This window comes from Mus caroli, unplaced genomic scaffold (assembly GCF_978045245.1).
Source record: "Mus caroli unplaced genomic scaffold, Mus_caroli_1 scaffold_5, whole genome shotgun sequence".
NCBI lineage: Eukaryota > Metazoa > Chordata > Mammalia > Rodentia > Muridae > Mus > Mus caroli.
The window spans coordinates 86,123,536-86,145,369 of NW_028227260.1; the positions used below are offsets into that span (position 1 = coordinate 86,123,536).

A 21,834-nucleotide genomic window follows, 5' to 3' on the forward strand; every position below is an offset into this window, starting at 1 on the left:
TGTACAATCAACTGGGGGAGGGTGATATTTATTTATTTATTTATTTATTTATTTATTTATTTATTTATTTGACAAAGTCTCACTACCTAACTCAGACTGTCCTGGAACTTGATAAGTAGACCAGTTTGACTGCAGATTAGTAAACATACACCTGCTTCTGCCTCCTGCCAGTTAGAATTGAAGGTATATGTTGGCTTACCTGACAAAACATATTTCTTAAACATAAAGAATTACTTAGGAAAAATAGCAGCTTTCTCTTCCTGACATAATAGATCCCAGCAACTTTGATAATAGGAGAAATTCTTATAAAACATACCCTGATGAATCATATAGATTGAAAATACTGGTTTCCTTTGGGAAAGAAAACAATTTTCATTCATTCTCATTAACAGTTAGCTAACAATAAACTGTGGAATGAATTCACTCACATTTCTAATTAAAGGATCTAGTAGTCTCTGTTCATCAATTAGTCACAATTCTGTTAATTTTCCCTGCCCACAGAATTTGGGTAGTGAAATCAAGTGTAAATGAGAACAAAAATAAGCAAGCCATCTTTCAAACATCAGTGTGCCTTTTGCTACCAAAATCGTTACAAACCTGCCCTCTCTCTCTATTGTAAAGCATTTCTGTGAGTAAATTTGTATCCATAGATTATAATTCTGCTTCTCATAGTCATAATTTGATAGAACATCTAGGAAGTAAAGAAAATCTTCACAAGGTTAAAATCATGACAAGAAACTACTCATTAAGCAAAGGACACTGGAAGAAACTCAGAATGTCACTAAATGAAATGGTTCTGCTGATAAGAATTATATTGATACAGATTAAATAATTATAGTGACAGGATAAATGAAGATTAAGTCAACGTTTTCCAAGTTCTGACCATATGTATTTTAAGGTCTTTTCCAGGCGTGTATGTACTCATGGATGTAAACCAACAAAATAGACTCAAAATTAAAGCAAGTAGGATGATTCTCAGCTGACAAGAAACAGAAGGAAAATCCATTTCCCTTTGAGGACTCATTTCTCAGTGGCGTTTCTTCAAATATATTCTTCTAGAGAGCTAGTTAAATAACTCATATTTTATGACTATAGATTTCAAATGATAGTTCTTGGACATACACCCCCAGAATCATCTAGAAATCTATTAGAAATATAAATTTCTAGGTTGTGTACCATACTTGGATTGGAAATTCTGTATGAACTCCAGGAATTTCTGAGGTGTGTATTTCATCAAATATCTCTACCAAGCAAATTGCCTTTTCATTGTATATATATATGCACATATTTATTAGAGTACATTTTACATGAAAGTTTAATGGTGGTAAAACAGTCGCAAGCCAGGCATGGTGGCGCACGCCTTTAATTCCAGCACTCAGGAGGCAGAGGCACGCGGATTTCTGAGTTCGAGGCCAGCCTGTTCTCCAAAGTGAGTTCCAGGACAGCCAGGGATACACAGAGAAACCCTGTCTCAAAAAACCCACAAAAAAACCAACCAACCAACCAACCAAACAAACAAACAAACAAAAACAAAAACAAAAAACACAAAAAAAATCAGTCTCATTACTCCATCAGTGTTTATTGCTTAAAAACTTGTATTTGTTTTTACCGCACTTTGTATGATATGACACTTAATATATAATTGTTGGTCTTACAAACTTAACAGTGAAATACTCAGATCTTCATCACCATTAAGTTGAATATCCAATATTTTAATCTATCTACATTTCTACATCCACTTTCATCTACCTTTGATTCTCTTAACTCTGCAGGCACAATGTCAACTTAAGGGTCACTTTCTTTTACAAAGCCATCCTCCTCTCTAAGCAATTCATGTGTGTTCCCACAGGACTTCCATTATATTAAAACCCCACTACTATTTTAAAAATTTCTTTTTTTTTATTACGTATTTTCCTCAATTACATTTCCAATGCTATCCCAAAAGTCCCCCATACCACTCCCCCACTTCCCTACCCACCCATTCCCATTCTTTTGGCCCTGGCATTCCCCTGTATTGGGGCATATAAAGTTTGCAAGTCCAATGGGCCTCTCTTTCCAGTAATGGCCGACTAGGCCATCTTTTGATACATATGCAGCTAGAGACAAGAGCTCCGGGGTACTGGTTAGTTCATCATGTTGTTCCAACTATAGGGTTGCAGATCCCTTTAGCTCCTTGGGTACTTTCTCTAGCTTCTCCATTGGGAGCCCTGTGATCCATCCAATAGCTGATAGTGAGCATCCACTTCTGTGTTTGTTTGGCCCCGGCATAGTTTCACAAGAGAGAGCTATATCTGGGTCCTTTCAGCAAAATCTTGCTAGTGTATGCAATGGTGTCAGCGTTTGGAAACTGATTATGGGATGGATCCCAACGATTTCTTTATACAATCATCTGCTGCTTCTGATGATAATCTCTTAGAGAAAGTCTGTCTTTATTAAACCTTCATTAGTGAAGAATACTATTCCAGGCACACACAGTTGGCACTCAATGGAAAGATTATCTTACCAGCAATATATCTCTTGTGAGATGGTACATGATTGCCAACTATATTCTCCAAAGTAAAAATAAAGAAAAAAATTCTTTTTTCCTTTTTAAAATGTAAATGTTTATTTATACAAGAAGAACAACTGGCAGTTTCAAATATTTATTAAGTTACTTCATAACATAGCACAGAAAAGTAAATTATATGCATCTTTTAAAATTAACTGAAGGCTTGAAATCACAGTAACAGTGAGTCAAATAACAAAATAGTTCTAAAAAGATTAACTTTTCAATTGAAACTGTGAGATCTATAAAAATCCCATTTTTTCCCATTAACTTCATGATATTCCTTGTTTGTTGTATGTTTGGCAAAAAAGAATGAGATTTAAGGACACATTCAAAGAAGTGGTTCTCAGTGAACCAAACCATTAGCACAATATCTCGATTCAAAATATAGACACATTCTACAAGTGTACCTAACAGTAAGTACAGCAATTGTGGAGTCAACATACATTTAAAACCACATTGTGAATGTTACCTACTTTATACTAATTAATAAAATAATATCACATATAATAACTTCCTTATGACTAGTGGAAATTAAATATAAGTCACAATAAAAATATTTGGCTTGAATTATTTAGGTGAAAACTCAATTCTAATTTTAATACGAAGTACTTCACTCAATTTAAACTAGCATGTAAAAATAATAACATGTATTCTAATATTACTTCGAATATATTGACACATATATTTCAAACACATGTAGTTAACAGAAAAGCTTCATGAAGAGTATTTCTGTCTTGGTATGATTAAATAGATTAAATACTGAAAAGTGGATTGAAATTGCTGTTACAAGCATGCTATATCTTCTTTACAAAGGTTTCAGTATCTTTGAATCCCTTTCTCAATTTTCATGGGTCTTACTATTTTTGTAATGGCTCCTAAGAAAAGTACAACATTTATACATACAGCAGTTATCAAAAAAAATCTACAAGTATCATGGATTTTGGTAGTCTAGTTCCCAGTTTGATCTTATCCATTTACCTTGAAAAAGTCACCTCAAATTTTATTTTTGTTGTTGTTGTTGTTGTTTTAGTATTCAATGTATTAGGTTATCTCAATATTGTTTATATAGAGCTATACAGAAATAAAGCATTCTGAATTCTCACAATTTCTGCTTCTTGTACCAATACTATTTACTCTAAAATACTTGACCAGATCCAAGTACTATCAAAGCCTGATATACATATTACTATCTTTCATCCTCTCTGGTGACCTGATTTTTCTCAATAGCAAAGAATTGGAAGAAACAGGGAGATAGAGGCACAGAACCTTGTTTCATCTTTGGTGACCAATCTACAACACAACAATTCTGCCCTATTAACTCTGCTCATGTAGGTACTGTAAATGAGGATATAGTGAAAATATTGACCCGGACCACTACGTGGGTTGAAAGAATGGTTTACAGGAGGAAAATGAACTGATGCTCTGCCTTTGAGAATAGAGAGCAGCAGCTTGGTGGGAAAATAAGTAGATTTTATATGACAGTCAGCAAGATGGGGATCTTTAAGCTGTTAGAATTAAACTTAAACCAGATGTCCTTGCCACATATAGCTGAGTGTTAGGAGCAGATAACGGAGTTAGTGCTTTTCCTGGTAAACAGATAACAGCCTTGAGAGATTCCCGAGAAATGCTAAGTTTAAGTTACTGTTTACCTCATTACAATCAGAGTCCTGCCTTGATTACTCGCAGGTTCTTATTTTCGGGCATAATCAGCAGCACTACCATTTTGGGGGCCTAATCTGGACCTAACAGGTATCTTATGTAGTAGTTATATAAAAATTTAGTGATTAGGAATGTTGAAGTCATTCACACTTAAAATTGGCATGGATTTGAATACAGAGGATGGCAAGATAATAAAACATAAATAGTGATTTTATTTTACCTATTTTCTGTCAAAAATATGTAAAGCCATGCAAAAGAAATGAGCAGATACCTAAAAAAAAATCCCCATTCAAAATGTTAGCTGTGAAAATCTAAGATCAGACAGTTTCAATCTCTATCAGAACGGTTAGGATCAAAGGTATTTCAAAGTTCTCAATTTTTAATATTCTAGAATGTTTCTTTTTTTTTTTTTTGGTCAGGTTCATTGCATCTTTTTTTAAAATATTTTTTATTACGTATTTTCCTCAATTACATTTCCAATGCTATCCCAAAAGTCCCCCATACCCTCCCCCCCACACTTCCCTACCCACCCATTCCCATTTTTTGGCCCTGGCATTCCCCTGTACGGAACTCATTGATTGAGAATTTTACATCTAAAATTTCAAAATGAAATAGTTTCCAAAGTCTGAAATATTTTAAATGTATTCCTGATGTCAGGGTTCACAGCAATACCTGCCTAAGGAACTTATAGAAACTTTCCAGATATAAACAAGAAAAGTAAGACTGTCAGATCAGTCAGACAGGAAAGATTTTATGACCTTCCTCAAATCCAGGGTGTGGAAATTACAGTGTGCATTTCAATACTCTGTTCTGTCATGATATGTGTTTCTTTTTTAAATCCTTGCTAAACGCCTGTAGAAGACAGACACCAAGGACATAGTTTTTAATCACTGCAAAACTTCTTGTTCCCAAGCAAGATATAGAATGTGGACTCTTATGAAAACATGACCACTTGGCCCTTAAGCATTTTGCTGTGAAAAGAATGGATGAGAGGACACTATTTATACTCTGTTGAATTCTGTTAGGAGTGGAAGTAGGAAGAACAATACAAAATGCTGTCAGATTGAGTGGGAGGGATACTAGCTGCTGTAGAAAGAGGTCCTTAAAGAAACAAAGTAGGATTCACTAATCATTATGATGTAGAATTAAACTTCATGCTTACTTATTTCATTAGCATGACAAAATTACAAGCACGATGATTCCAACTTCAATGTTATGTTCTTAAGAGAACCGAATGACCGCACTAGAAACAAGTAACTAGGTGGGAGAGATCAGTACCTAAATGATGTAAATACAATTCTTTCAATTCAGAGCATTTCTCCAGTAGTAAGAAGATGGTAGTATTTCTGTTTTATTGTTTACACTGTCCTTATGATATATGTTTTATTATAAATAGACGTGGACTCCAAATGATGTAAGGTTCATAAAGTTTAAATTTTATGTTTAATTTTCTTTTCAAAATCAGTTGTTTATAGTATTTCCCTTATCACATGGACTTATGTGTAAAAGCCTGTATTACAGGCTGACAATTTAGTTTTTTAAGTGTTTATGTGAAGGGATCAAGTGATACACATATACCTGGAGGTCAATTGGCTGGCCCAGTTCTTACCCTCTACCTTTTATAAAGCATTGGGGACTGAATGCAGTGTGTTTGCCTTCTGGTTTGGGGCAACAAAGTTCTTTACTGCTAAATCTTCTTACACTGCAGAGGTTCACAATGTTCATCTTATTTTTAATTGTGTCCTGTTAGTTATACTAAATGATGAAGCATCTTCATAAAAACCTTGAAAAATCATTGACTGCTACTTCACCGAACTGTTATCCTGATAGAATGAGCCTTAGCTTTTTGATGTAGACATATGTGTCAGTAGTGAAGAAATAAATGTGTTATGTATTCATACAACAAAGTAATTACACACACCTAGCTTTTGTTGGTCAAACATAAAGCCACATATTAAACTTGGAAAAACCAAACAGAGGAATGTAACTAGACTGTAGATGATATGACAGTCATATCCAGTGAAGGATCAAATTCACCAGAAAACTTGTTGAAAGATAAAAATATTTTCCAAGGACCAAGTAGTAAATATTTTCATTCCATTCTTTTTTTGTCCTCACACACATAAAATATGCATTTGATGATGAATTTAAAACTGTTTTCTTTTCATAAGCCTAAGTAAATGAACAAGTTTTTAATAAGGTGAATTATATTTGTCATGAGTAAACACTAGACACTTCTTTAGAATTATAACATATCTACAAATTACATGGAAAGAATATTTACCTTGAATTAATCTTATCTTAAAATGGCTTTGTGTTTGTCTTAAGATAAATATTGTTTGCTTATCTATATAGAATGGATGTGATAAATCACATTCTAGTAGAAATTTTTGGAATCACAGGTTAATAGAAGAGTTATTTAGAAAAAAGAGATAGGGATTAATTTAAAATGGGACTGAGAAAGTGAAAAATTGGTGGGATTTACTCTAAACACATATCTGGCTTCTAGTGACACCAAAATGATAAGGATATATTTAGCCACATGTATTTCTTTAAAACATCCTCTCGGTGCCTTTACAAAGTAACAATGATATGCTTTTCCATGACTGTAAAATTTACAAATATCCTGTAAATGTACTTGCATATCTCACTGATAAACCTTTGTACTCATGTACATTGTATTGTTATGTATTCTTAGGAGTGCATTTAAGATATGGGCAGGCAATATTTTTTAATCTTTTTGTTGTTTTCCAAATTTTATTCAATATATTTTTTCCATTAAGAAATTGTCTTCTTGTTCTAAAACTTAACATAGAATTAATTATCTGTACCACTAAGCAATAAAATCTGGCCATTGATTTAGTATACCGGTAATGAATGCTGAGATTACAGGTAAAATGCATACTCCTTTCTTCAATAGGCTCACATTTTAGCCCTTTGTGAAGAAATGTTTCCTTCTAAGCTAAAATCAGCATGCCCAAATCACTCACATGATGTGTCCAGTTCTAGAACTTAGCATCATACAAATGACAACGTCTATTCCATGAGATCATAAGATTCAATTTCAGTTAATTTTGTGTAGTCTACAAGGCTGAATTTCTGCTGAAAACCATTAGTGGAACAATAAGACTGTGTCAAAATATTTTATATATGTGTATATAAAATGAATATATGTATACATATATAAATAATTTATATTGCTACATTACTTTAAACCTTTCTGTCTCTTCATTTTCATTAATTTCAAAACTGATAAGTCAGTTATATGAGGTTTTGGGGAAAAATACATTGTAATATGAAAAAATACTTTTGAAATTCTCGTTTTACTTCTGAAAATGTTTTTTCATTTGCTTGCAAAAGTGCCTCTTACTAATCCCAATAGAACTTCAGTTTTGGAGTGATTAATAATTTTCCTGATCCAGCTATAACAGCTTTAGGGAACACTGTGGACAAAAATAATGTAAGGTTGATTTAAATATGAAGATGCTAGGTAGTTTCGTGTGACTATTCCATGACTTTTAAAATGTGGACTTTCTTAAAAGCAGGGGATGGTGTATTTAATTTGCCTACGACAGTACCAAGAGTGTATTCAAGGAAGATGAGATATCAGAATTTGTCCTGTATGATAACAGATTAATTCAGAGTAGCAATGCATAGAAATTAGGCACATTTAAATATTACATGCCTTACAACAATCACTTACTAACCCACAAGTAATGGCTCATGCTGGTAATCTCAACACTCACAAGGCTGAAGCACTAATATTAAGTTAACTTTGAGGCCAATCCGTATTACATAGTAAGCTATAGGCCTGATGTAGGGCTAGCATGAGACTTTTTTTATGCGAATGTTCATTTATATCTTTGTTCTTTGATCTCTACAATTCTCTATATACATAGGATAATATAACTTGAAACATGTACACAATTTGTAATGATCAGCTTATTTCATTGATATTACACCAAAAATATTTTCACAAGAGGACTTCTGTAACTCCTTTCTAACTAGTCTTAATTCTTTAAAAATGGAATCCTCCTTTCCCCCAAGCTCTTTAGGAGGCTTCACTTTTTTTAAGAGTATCAACCTACATCAGGCATACCCAAATTGGGATCCAGCTCAAGGGCAGGCCCCAAGGCCTGACACTACTACTGATGCTATAGTGTGCTTAGGAACAAGAACCTAGCATCACTGCCCTCTGAAAGACCCAACAAGCAGCTGAAGGAGTCAGGTACAGATATTTGCACCCAACCAACAGACAGAAGCTGCTTTGTCTTTGAATTGTGCCTTTGTGGTTGAATTATGGAAAAGCTAGAAGAAGCTGAGGAGGAGGGGGACCCCATAGGAAGACCAGCAGTCTCAACCTGGACCCATGAGATTGCTCAGACACTAAGCCACCTACCAGGCAGCATACACCAGCTAATATGAGGCCCAGAATACATGTAGAGCAGAGGACTGCCAGGTTTTGACTCAGTGAGAGAAGATGCACCTAACCGTCAAGAGACTTGAGGCCCCAGGGAGTGGGGAAGTCTGGTGGGATGGGAACATCCTCTTGGAGATGGAGAAGGAGGAGGGAGGAGGTATGAAATGTTGAACAGTCAGAGGCAGACGAAGAGGGTAAAGACTGGACTGTAAGGAGAGGTTAAAGAACAAAAAGAAGTAAAAGAGGGAGAAAGCCTCTGCTGCTTTATATATTGAGAGTATTTTTAAATTTTTATTCCAGTAAGTATATTTATAACTGTAATTTGTAGATATATGTTTGAAAATCTATCTGTTGTCTGTTTGAAACATTAATAAATTTCCATAATGCCAGTAGATATACTAAATAAACCATGTATACCCATCTTGCAAATATCTTGAGAATTACTAATCATACTTAAATATTTATAAATTCATTTTCAGTTAGTTTGATTTAATATTTTACTGTTATTTTATGTTATTGTTTAACAGTACACTTGAATTTCACTTAGTTAAAATAACTTAATCTTTTAAAATACATGTTCTAGTTTCTGGTTTTTTTAAAGTTCTGTAATGGAATTTTATTAACTATTAACTCAGTGGAAAAAATTAAAACATCAGAGCAAAGACAAAAGCATCTTTCTCGCCTACATGTTCAAGTGTAGTTTGGAATGATTTGCTTTTAATACCATAATGATATTCAAAAGCCTTTTGTGATAGAAAGAAAAGAACATTTCTTTATTATTGCAAAAGGTTTGCAAAAGGAGAAAGGTGCATTAAGAGGATAGTTTATGTTTATCAGCAGCACAATACAATCAACTAAACCTCTGCACTTAAAAAGACTCTTCCAAGGTTTCCAGGTCCATCTGGCACAAAGCCAGCAGAGGTGAGCTGGGTTCTGCCCCCTAAACTCCATCATCAGGTCACAGTTCTGCCTCCATTCTCTAGGAGACCTGCAGGACCACAGAAACATTCAGTTCCACCTGGGGCACAAGAACAACATTCTCTTCCCTGAGCTCCATTGTCAGGTCCAAGGCTCGGCCTGTCTTACCTAGGCATCTTATTGGCTCTAGGAACATCCAGACAACACCAGAGAGAAAAAATGGCTAAAGTCCACTGGAAGAATACAGCCAACAATAGCCAGGTCAATACAGCACCACCAGAGCCCAGCTATTTCACCACAGAAAGCCCTAGATAAATTAAGACAGGTGAATCACAAGAAGATGACCTTAAATCCAATCTTATAAAGTTGATAAAGGACTTTAAAGAGGAAATGGATAAGTCACTGAAAGAAATATGGGAAAATATAATCAAACAAGTATAGGACCTGAATAAAACTATCCAAGATCTAAAAGTGGAAATAAAAGTGATAAAGAAAACACAAACTGAGGGAATCCTATAGGTGGAAAATCTAGGGAATAGAATAAGGAACTACAGACTCAAGTATCACCAACAGAATACAAGAAAGAGAAGAGAGATATCAGGCATAGAAGATATGATTGAAAATATAGATACATCAGTCAAAGAAAAATGTTAAACCTAAAATGCTCCTGACACAAAATATCTAAGAAGTCTGGAACACTATGAAAAGACCTAACATAAGAATAATAAGGATAAAAGGAGCAGACTACAAGCTCCAAGGACTAGAAAACATTTTCAACAAAATCACAGTAGACTTCTCTATCCTGAAAAAAAGAGAAGCCTATAAACATATAAGAAATTTACAGCCCAGCCAGAGGACAGTGGTCCGCCCTGCAGGGAGCGCCATCTTGGCTCCGGGACTCTGCTGAACTTAGTCTGCACAGGTGAGAGTGAGGACCACAGAGGCAGACAGCTTCTGGGACAGGCGGGAGCCACAGAGCCGCTGAGGCAGCACCCTTTTGAGGCCGCAGACATCCGCCACCCTCCCAGCCAGAAGACAGTAGTCTGCCCTGCACAGGAGTCCTCTGCCTCAGGAGCAGGGAGCGCCATCTTGGATCCAGGACTCCACCAAACCTAGGAACTTAGTCTGCACAGGTGAGAGTGTGCACCACAGAAGCTGACAGCTTCTGTGATCTGCCAAAGCAACACAGCATCTGGGAAAGGTCCTGTTTTGGGCCTTCTTCTTCGGCCAGGAGGAGGTCCAAACACCAGATATCTGTACACCTTCCCTTTAAGAGGAAAGCTTGTCAGCAGAGAGTGCTCTAACCACTGAAACTCAGAGGAGAGAGCCTGTCTCCCAGGTCTGCTGATAGACGGTACTCAGAATCACCAGAAGAACAACCTCTAAACAGAGACAACTATAACAACTCCAGAGATTACCAGACAGCGAGAGGTAAACGTAAGAATCTTACTAACAGAAACCAAGACCACTCACCATCATCAGAACCCAGCACTCCCACTTCGCCCAGTCCAGGGCACCCAAACACACCTGAAAAGCTAGACCTGGATTTAAAAGCATATCTCATGATGATGGTAGAGGACATCAAGAAGGACTTTAATAACTCACTTAAAGAACTACAGGAGAACATGGCTAAAGAGTTACAAGTCCTTAAAGAAAAACAGGATAACACAATCAAACAGGTAGAAGTCCTTAAAGAAAAACAGGAAAACACATTCAAACAGATGATGGAAAAGAACAAAACCATACTAGACCTAAAAAGGGAAGTAGACACAATAAAGAAAACCCAAAATGAGGCAACACTGGAGATAGAAACCCTAGGAAAGAAATCTGGAACCATAGATGCGAGCATCAGCAACAGAATACAAGAGATGGAAGAGAGAATCTCAGGTGCAGAAGATTCCATAGAGAACATCGGCACAACAATCAAGGAAAATGGAAAAGGCAAAAAGATCCTAACTCAAAACATCCAGGAAATACAGGACACAATGAGAAGACCAAACCTACGGATAATAGGAGTGGATGAGAATGAAGATTTTCAACTCAAAGGACCAGCAAACATCTTCAAAAAAATTATAGAAGAAAACTTCCCAAATCGAAAGAAAGAGATGCCCATGAACATACAAGAAGCCTACAGAACTCCAAATAGGCTGGACCAGAAAAGAAATACCTCCTGACACATAATAATCAGAACAACAAATACACTAAATAAAGATAGAATACTAAAAGCAGTAAGAGAAAAAGGCCAAGTAACATATAAAGGCAAGCCTATCAGAATTACACCAGATTTTTCACAAGAGACTATGAAAGCCAGAAGATCCTGGACAGATGTTATACAGACACTAAGAGAACACAAATTCCAGCCCAGGCTACTATACCCAGCCAAACTCTCAATTAACATAGATGGAGAAACCAAAGTATTCCACGACAAAAACAAAGTCACACATTATCTCTCCACAAATCCAGCCCTTCAAAGGATAATAACAGAAAAAAACCAATACAAGGATGGGAACCACGCCCTAGAAACAACAAGAAGGTAATCCCTCAACAAATCTAAAATAAGACTGACACAAGAACAGAATGCCAACTTTAAAAACAAAAATAACAGGAAACAACAAATACTTTTCCTTAATATCTCTTAAAATCAATGGACTCAACTCCCCGATAAAAAGACATAGAATAACAAACTGGCTACACAAACAAGACCCAACATTTTGCTGCTTACAGGAAACTCATCTCAGAGAAAAAGATAGACACTACCTCAGAATGAAAGGCTGGAAAACAATTTCCAAAGCAAATGGTATGAAGAAACAAGCTGGAGTAGCCATTCTATCTGATAAGATTGACTTCCAACCCAAAGTCATCAAAAAAGACAATGAGGGGCACTTCATACTCATCAAAGGTAAAATCCTCCAAGAGGAATTATCAATCCTGAATATCTATGCTCCAAATACAAAGGCAGCCACATTCATTAAAGAAACTTTAGTAAATCTCAAAGCACACATTGCACCTCATACAATAATAGTGGGAGACTTCAACACACCACTTTCACCAATGGACAGATCATGGAAACAGAAACTAAACAGGGACACAGTGAAACTAACAGAAGTTATGAATCAAATGGATCTGGCAGATATCTACAGAACATTCTATCCTAAAACAAAAGGATATACCCTCTTCTCAGCACCTCATGGTACCTTCTCCAAAATTGACCACATAATTGGTCACAAAACAGGCCTCAACAGATACAAAAATATTGAAATTGTCCCATGCATCCTATCAGATCACCATGGACTAAGGCTGATCTTCAATAACAAAATAAATAATAGAAAGCCAACATTCACGTGGAAACTGAACAACACTCTTCTCAATGATACCTTGGTCAAGGAAGGAATAAAGAAAGAAATTAAGGACTTTTTAGAGTTCAATGGAAATGAAGCCACAACATACCCAAACTTATGGGACGCAATGAAAGCATCTCTAAGAGGAAAACTCATAGCTCTGAGTGCCTCCAAAAAGAAACTAGAGAGAGCACACATTAGCAGCTTGACAACACACCTAAAAGCACTAGAACAAAAGGAAGCAAATTCACCCAAGAGGAGTAGACTGCAGGAAATAATCAAACTCAGGGGCGAAATCAATCAAGTGGAAACAAGAAAAACTATTCAAAGAATCAACCAATCAAGGAGCTGGTTCTTTGAGAAAATCAACAAGATAGATAAACCCTTAGCCAGACTCACTAGAGGGCACAGGGAAAGCATTCTAATTAACAAAATCAGAAATGAAAAAGGAGACATAACAACAGATCCTGAAGACATCCAAAACACCATCAGATCCTTCTATCAAAGGCTATACTCAACAAAACTGGAGAACCTGGATGAAATGGAGAAGTTCCTAGACAGATACCAGGTACCAAAGTTGAATCAAGATCAGGTTAATGATCTAAACAGCCCTATATCCCCCAAAGAAATAGAAGCAGTCATTAATAGTCTCCCAACTAAAAAAAGCCCAGGACCAGATGGGTTTAGTGCAGAGTTCTATCAGTCCTTCAAAGAAGATCTAATCCCAGTTCTTCACAAACTATTCCACAAAATAGAAACAGAAGGTACTCTACCCAACTCATTCTATGGAGCCACAATTACTCTGATACCTAAACCACAAAAAGACCCAAAAAAGATAGAAAACTTCAGACCAATATCCGTTATGAATATTGATGCAAAAATCCTCAATAAAGTTCTTGCTAACCGAATCCAAGAACACATCAAAACAATCATCCATCCTGACCAAGTAGGTTTCATCCCAGGGATGCAGGGATGGTTCAATATACAGAAATCCATCAACGTAATCCAGTATATAAACAAACTCAAAGACAAAAGTCACATGGTCATCTCGTTAGATGCAGAAAAAAGCATTTGACAAGATCCAACACCCATTCATGATAAAAGTCTTGGAAAGATCAGGAATTCAAGGCCCATACCTAAACATGATAAAAGCAATCTACAGCAAACCAGTAGCCAACATCAAAGTAAATGGTGAGAAGCTTGAAGCAATCCCTCTAAAATCAGGGACTAGACAAGGCTGTCCACTTTCTCCATACCTATTCAACATAGTACTTGAAGTCCTAGCCAGAGCAATTAGACAACAAAAGGAGATCAAAGGGATACAAATTGGAAAAGATGAAGTCAAAATATCACTCTTTGCAGATGATATGATAGTATATATAAGTGACCCTAAAAATTCCACCAGAGAACTCCTAAGCCTGATAAACAGCTTCGGTGAAGTAGCTGGATATAAAATTAACTCAAACAAATCAATGGCCTTTCTCTACACAAAGAATAAACAGGCTGAGAAAGAAATTAGGGAAACAACACCCTTCTCAATAGTCACAAATAATATTAAATATCTTGGCGTGACTCTAACTAAGGAAGTGAAAGATCTGTATAATAAAAACTTCAAGTCTCTGAAGAAAGAAATTATAGAAGATCTCAGAAGATGGCAATATCTCCCATGCTCATGGATTGGCAGGATCAACATTGTAAAAATGGCTATCTTGCCAAAAGCAATCTACAGATTCAATGCAATCCCCATCAAAATTCCAACTCAATTCTTCAACGAATTAGGAAGTGCAATCTGCAAATTCATCTGGAATAACAAAAAACCTAGGATAGCAAAAACTCTTCTCAAGGATAAAAGAACCTCTGGTGGAATCACCATGCCGGACCTAAAGCTCTACTACAGAGCAATTGTGATAAAAACTGCATGGTACTGGTATAGTGACAGACAAATAGACCAATGGAATAGAATTGAAGACCCAGAAATGAACCCACACACCTACGGTCACTTGATCTTCAACAAGGGAGCTAAAACCATCCAGTGGAAGAAAGACAGCATTTTCAACAAATGCTGGCACAACTGGTTGTTAACATGTAGAAGAATGCGAATTGATCCATTCCTATCTCCTTGTACTAAGGTCATGTCTAAGTGGATCAAGGAACTTCACATAAAACCAGAGACATTGAAACTTATAGAGGAGAAAGTGGGGAAAAGCCTTGAAGATATGGGCACAGGGGAAAAATTCCTGAATAGAACAGTAATGGCTTGTGCTGTAAGATCGAGAATTGACAAGTGGGACCTCATGAAACTGCAAAGCTTCTGTAAGGCTAAAGACACCATCAATAAGACAAAAAAACCACCAACAGATTGGGAAAGGTTCTTCACCTATCCTAAATCAGATAAGGGACTAATATCCAATATATATAAAGAACTCAAGAAGGTGGACTCCAGAAAGTCAAATAACCCCATTAAAAAATGGGGCTCAGAACTGAACAAAGAATTCTCACCTGAGGAATACCGAATGGGAGAGAAGCACCTGAAAAAAATGTTCAACATCCTTAATCATCAGGGAAATGCAAATCAAAACAACCCTGAGATTCCACCTCACACCAGTCAGAATGGCTAAGATAAAAAATTCAGGTGACAGCAGATTCTGGCGAGGATGTGGAGAAAGAGGAACACTCCTCCATTGTTGGTGGGATTGGAAGCTTGTACAACCATTCTGGAAATCAGTCTGGCGGTTCCTCAGAAAATTGGACATAGTACTACCTGAGGATCCAGCAATACCTCTCCTGGGCATATATCCAGAAGATGTCCCAACCGGTAAGAAGGACACATGCTCCACTATGTTCATAGCAGCCTTATTTTTAATATCCAGAAGCTGGAAAGAACCCAGATGCCCCTCAACAGAGGAATGGATACAGAAATTATGGTACATTTACACAATGGAGTACTACTCAGCTATTAAAAAGAATGAATTTATGAAATTCCTATCCAAATGGATGGACCTGGAGGGCATCATCTTGAGTGAAGTAACACAATCACAAAGGAACTCACACAATATGTATTCACTGATAAGTGGATATTAGCCCTAAACTTAGGATACCCAAGATATAAGATAAAATTTGCTAAATGCATGAAACTCAAGAAGAATTAAGACCAAAGTGTGGACACTATGCCCCTTCTTAGAATTGGGAACAAAACACCCATGGAAGGAGTTACAGAGACAAAGCTTTGAGGTGTGATGAAAGGATGGACCATCTAGAGACTGCCATACCCAGGGATCCATCCCATAATCAGCTTCCAAACGCTGACACCATTGCATACACTAGCAAGATTTTGCTGAGAGGACCCAAATATAGCTGTCTCTTGTGAGACTATGTGGGGGCCTAGCAAACACAGAAGTGGATGCTCACAGTCAGCTATTGGATGCATTACAGGGCTCCCAATGGAGAAGCTAGAGAAAGTACCCAAGGAGCTAAAGGATCTGTAACCCTATCGTTGGAACAACATGATGAACTAACCAGTACTCCGGAGCTCTTGTCTCTAGCTGCATATGTATCGAAAGATGGCCAGTTGGCCATCACTGGAAAGAGAGGCCCATTGGACTTGCAAACTTTATATGCCCCAATATAGGGGAATGCCAGGGCCAAAAGAATGGGAATGGGTGGGTAGGGAAGTGGAGGGAGGGCCATGGGGGACTTTTGGGATAGCATTGGAAATGTAATTGAGGAAAATATGTAATAAAAAAATTAAAAAAGAAAAGAAATTTACAGAACACCAAATAGATTGGACCAGAAAAGAAAAGCTTCCCACCATATTATAATCAGAATACAAAATGTACTGAACAAAGAAAATTTACTAAAACCTACCACGGAAAAAGGCCATGTAACATATAAAGGCAAAACTGTCAGAATTACATCCAACTTCTCAACAGAGACTCTAAAAGCCAGAAGGATCCTGGGTAGCTATCTTATGGACAATAGGAGACCAGAAATGTCAGCACAGACTGATATACTCAGTAGAAGTTTCAATCATCATAGATGGAGAAAATGAGATATTCCATGACAAAACCAAATTTAAACAACATTTTTTCATTAATCCTGTCCTACAGAGGATATTAGAAAAGAAACTCCATCACAAGGAGGGTAACTAAACCCAAGAAACCAGAAGAAATAAGAAATAAATAATTTTACACCAGCAAAAGCAAAAGAAGAGGATCACACACACACACACACACACACACACACGCACACACACGCACACACACACACACACATGACTATTACCAACATCAAAATAAGAGGAATTAGCAAACATTAATAATTAATATGTCTCAGCATCAATGGACCAAATTCCTCAACAAAGAGACAGCCTAACATTAGATGCATTATCAAGATCTATCATTCTGCTTCATACAAGACTACAAGACACACAACACAGCAACCAAAAAAGACACAGCCTTAGGGTAAAGGGCTAGAAAAATAGTTTTCCAAGCAAATGGACCCAAGACACAAGCTGAAGTAGCCATTTTAGTATCTAATAAAGTAGATTTCAACCAAAAGTAATCAAGAGAATGGGAATGATACTCCATATTAATGAAATAAAACATCAACCAAGATTATGTCTCAATTCAGAACATATATGCCCCAAGGGCAAGGGTACTCATATTCCTAAAAGAAGCATTACTAAAAGCTTAAATCAAACACCAAACCCCACACATTATTAGTGGGAGACTTTAGCACCCTGATCTTACCAGTTGACAAGTTATCAAGATAAGAACTAAATAAATAATGAAACTATGAGATGTTACGTATCAAATGAATCTTACATATATATAGAATATCTCATCCAAAGAAGAAAGAATATACTTTCTTCCCAGCACCTGATGGAAGCTTCTGCAAAATTGACCATATATTCAGTCACAAAGCAAGCCTCAATAGATACTTGCATCTTATCAGATCTATGTGGATTAAATCTGGATTTCATCAACAGAAATAACAGAAAGCCTGCTAACTCATAGAAAATGAACAGCTCTCTACTAAATAACCACTGGGTCAAGGAGGAGATAAAGAAATGAAGATTTTCTAGAATTCAATGAAAGTGGAAGCACATTACCAAACTTAGACGCAATGAAAGCAATGCTAAAAGGAAAATTCACACTGTGAAAGCAGGGCTGAGAGGAATGTTCATAGCACTAAGTACCTTCATAAAAAAATTGGATAGATCTCATACTAGCAACTTAAAAGCACACAGAAAGGCTCTATAACAAAAAGAAGCAAACACGTCCAGGAAGACTAGATAACAAGAAATAATCAAACTCAGGGCTGGAATCAATAGACTAGAAACAAAGAGAACAATAAAAAGAATCAAGAAAACCAAGAGCTGCTTTTTTGAGAAAATCAGCAATGTAGACAAGCCCTTAGGCAAACTAACTGAAAGGCAGAGAGATAATACCCATGTTAACAAAATCAGAAAGAAAAAGAGAGACATAACAACACTAAGGGAGACCAAAGAATCATTAGACCTTATTCCCAAAGATTTTACTCCACAAAATTGGAAAATCAAAATGAAATGGATGATTTTCTTAATAGATTACACTTACCAAAGGTAAATAAATATTAAGTAACCTATCTCAATAGTCCTATAACCTGTAAAAAATAGAAGGAGTTAGCAAAGTCTCCCAACCAAAAAAAAAAAAATCCCATGTGCAGAATGCTAAGAAGAAGAAGAGCTAATGCCAATTCTCCTCAAATTACTCTACAAAATAGAAACAGAAGGAACACTGCTGTATTCATTCTATAAAGCCACAGCCATCCTGACACCGGAATCACACAAAGGCTCAACAAAGAAAGAGAATTTAAAACCAATTTCCTTTTTGAATATTGATGAAAAAAATACTCAATAAAATACCCACAAGCTGAATCTGAGAACATATAAAAAATTATCAACCACAGTAGGCTTCATCCCAGGGATGCAGGGATGCTTCAACATGCAAATATCCATCAATGTAATTCACCGTATAAACAAAACGTCAGTAAAATTCACATTAGATGCTTCAAAAGCCTTCAAAAGCATTTTTCCTTTAGGCAAAATGTAACACCCCTTCATAGTAAAAGCCTTGGAGAGATCAATGATTCAATGCACATACCTAAACATAATAAGGTGATATACACCAAGTGAATAGCTAACATCTAATTAAATGCAGAGAAACTTCAAGCAGTTCCACAAAATCAGGGACATGACAAGCTGCCCACTTTCTCTGCGTCACTTCAACATATTACTTGTAGTCTTAGGTAGAACAATAAGACAACTAAAGGAGATTAAAGGGATGCAAACTGGAAAAAATATTTTTTGCAGTTGATATAATAGTATACATAAGTAACACCAAAACCTCTGCCAGAAAACTCCTGCATCTAATGAACACCTTTAGAAAACTGGCTGGATACAAATGATAAAAAGACTGACAAAAAATTAGGGAAATAACACCCTTTACAATAGCCACAAATGATATAAAATATGTTGGTATAACTCTAATCAAGCAATTGAAATACCTTTTTGACAAGATCTTCAAGTCTCTGAAGAAATAAATTGAAGAAGATATCGGAAGATGGAAAGGTCTCCCATGCTGATGTATCAATAGAATTAACATAGTAAGAATGCCCAACTTACCATAATCAATGTGCAGATTCAATGCAATTCCCATCAAAGTTTCAACACAAGTTATTTACAGACCTTGAGACAATTCTCAACTTAATATGGAAAAACAAAAAACAAACAAACAAAAAACCAAAATAACTAAAACTATCTTGTACAATAAAAGAACTTCTGGAGGAATCATCACCCCTAATTTCAAGCTGTAATTCAGAGCAAGTCATAAAAACTGCATGTTATTGACATCAGAACAGATTGATCAGTGGAATAGAATCAAAGACACAGAAATAAGCCCACACACCTAAGAACACTTGATTTTTGTAAAAAAAAAAAAAAAAAAAAAGAAGAAGAGAAACAAACCCAAAACCTTACTAAGTAAATAAAAATGAAATATGACTATTTCATCAACAATAAAGACCCTCATATTTTCTAATGGTTGACATAGATAATATAATTGGCAGCGTATACTGTAATAAGTCCCTAACAATAAATCAAACAAATGTGGTTTAGAAACTTAATCCCCACCTCCTTATCATATGTTTTGAAACCAAATAAAATGTAAGACTTGCAGATTTAAATATCCAAAATTAAAAAGACACATATGAAAAATAATATCCACATTTCAAATTATAGTTCTAGAATCAATTTCAAGAAGTCAAACGCCGGGCGTGGTGGTGCACACCTTTAATCCCAGCAGGCGGATTTCTGAGTTTGAGGCCAGCCTGGTCTACAAAGTGAGTACCAGGACAGCCAGGGCTACACAGAGAAACCCTGTCTCGAAAAACCAGAAACCAAAAACCAAAAAACAAAAAAAGAAAAACAAAACAAAACAAAAAAACAAACAAGAAGTCAATCAATATTTCATTTTAAAATAAATATTCTTACCTTAGAAAATTGTGCATTTATCCATTTTGTGAATGTTTTCTTTTGAACATCTTCTCTTTCATCTATATTATAAAATAAAAAATAAAAGTTATAACTAGGATTAGATTTTATAACCAAAATAACTTTCAAATATTATTTTAAATTTAGTTTTAAAATCATTGCTAAATGAAGTTGAACCTAAGTAAAGTTGGTATTGAGCATTCAATTAAAAAGAATTTCTAAATTAATAGATATTTTCAGGTCCATACTCATTCAAAAATAATAACACTACTGAAATCAGTTTCACTGAGTAAATGGAATAATATTTCTCTCTTGATAATCATTAATCATCCTGGTATAATTTAAGAAAAACATAGGGTATTGATTATTTAGCAAATATAATCCTAGACCTTTCCCTCTTTTCCTTTCTCTTCCTCATTTACAACAAAATTGTTATTTATTACTTTACAACTACTATATTCTCTAACTTGAGTCTGACCCTCATAGAAGAAAGTTTATGTAACAACCAAGAGTATGGCTTAGTTACTATAGTTGTTTGAATAAGTTTGGCCCTCATAGATTCCTGTGTTTGAATGTTTGGCTCACAGAGAGTGACACTATTAATGAGGCACGTCCTGATTAGAATAGGTGTGGCCTTGTTGGAGGAAATGTGTCACTGCAGGGGTGGGCTTTGGGTGCTCCTAGTGCTTAAGCTATGTCCATTATGCAAGAGACAAACTCTCCTGGCTGCCTTGAGATCAAGATGTAGGATTGTCAGGCTCTTATCCAGTATCATGTGTGCCTGCACACTGCTATGCTTCCTGCCATGATCATAATTGACTGAACCTCTGAACCTGTAAGCCAGCCCTAATTAAATACTGTTCCTTATAAGAGTTGCCTTGGTCATGGTGTCTCTTCACAGAATGAAACCCTAAGACTGTTATCTTTGTATTTTATTCTTTATCCAGATTATGAACTCAGGAAAACACTACACTTCAAACTATTCTGCAACATAGAAACAGAAAGAACACTACTCAATTAATTCTCTGAAGCCACACTTATGCTGCATATTCTTCTGTGTATTGAGATGGAGCGGTTTCTGTTTAATCAGGAACTTGTCACAATTTCCTTTCATAGAGGACATCATAAGAGATTTTTTTTCTACTTCTATCAATGTTTAATGTTACAAATAGATTTTAAAAACTGGTTGAGTGCATATTACTTTTAGCTTCAGAAGATATCATGTATATTAAAGAGGTGTTTAACAAATGTAAATTATTTTAATGAATTAAAAAAGTCAATCCTGAGGTGCATAATTTATAATAAATTTTATTAGTTTAAGAAAAAAGAAAATATAAATGCGTTGAGGGAGGGCTAATCACAAAAAGTCTAAAATTTCTCATGCCTCTTTGTGTCTAAATTCAGGAAAATGTAAATGTAA

General features: G+C 35.8%; 1 protein-coding gene across 3 annotated transcripts in view; it reads right to left on the reverse strand.

The window, feature by feature from the left end:
• Positions 1 to 21,834, reverse strand: part of Dmd (dystrophin) — a 2,436,643-nt gene that overhangs the window by 2,100,225 nt on the left and 314,584 nt on the right. For all 3 annotated transcript variants that reach the window (XM_085838134.1, XM_085838135.1, XM_029473188.1), the window contains exon 2: positions 20,415 to 20,476. In XM_085838134.1, coding sequence (XP_085694260.1) covers positions 20,415 to 20,476 — 62 coding nt within the window. The remainder of the gene's footprint in view (positions 1 to 20,414; positions 20,477 to 21,834) is intronic.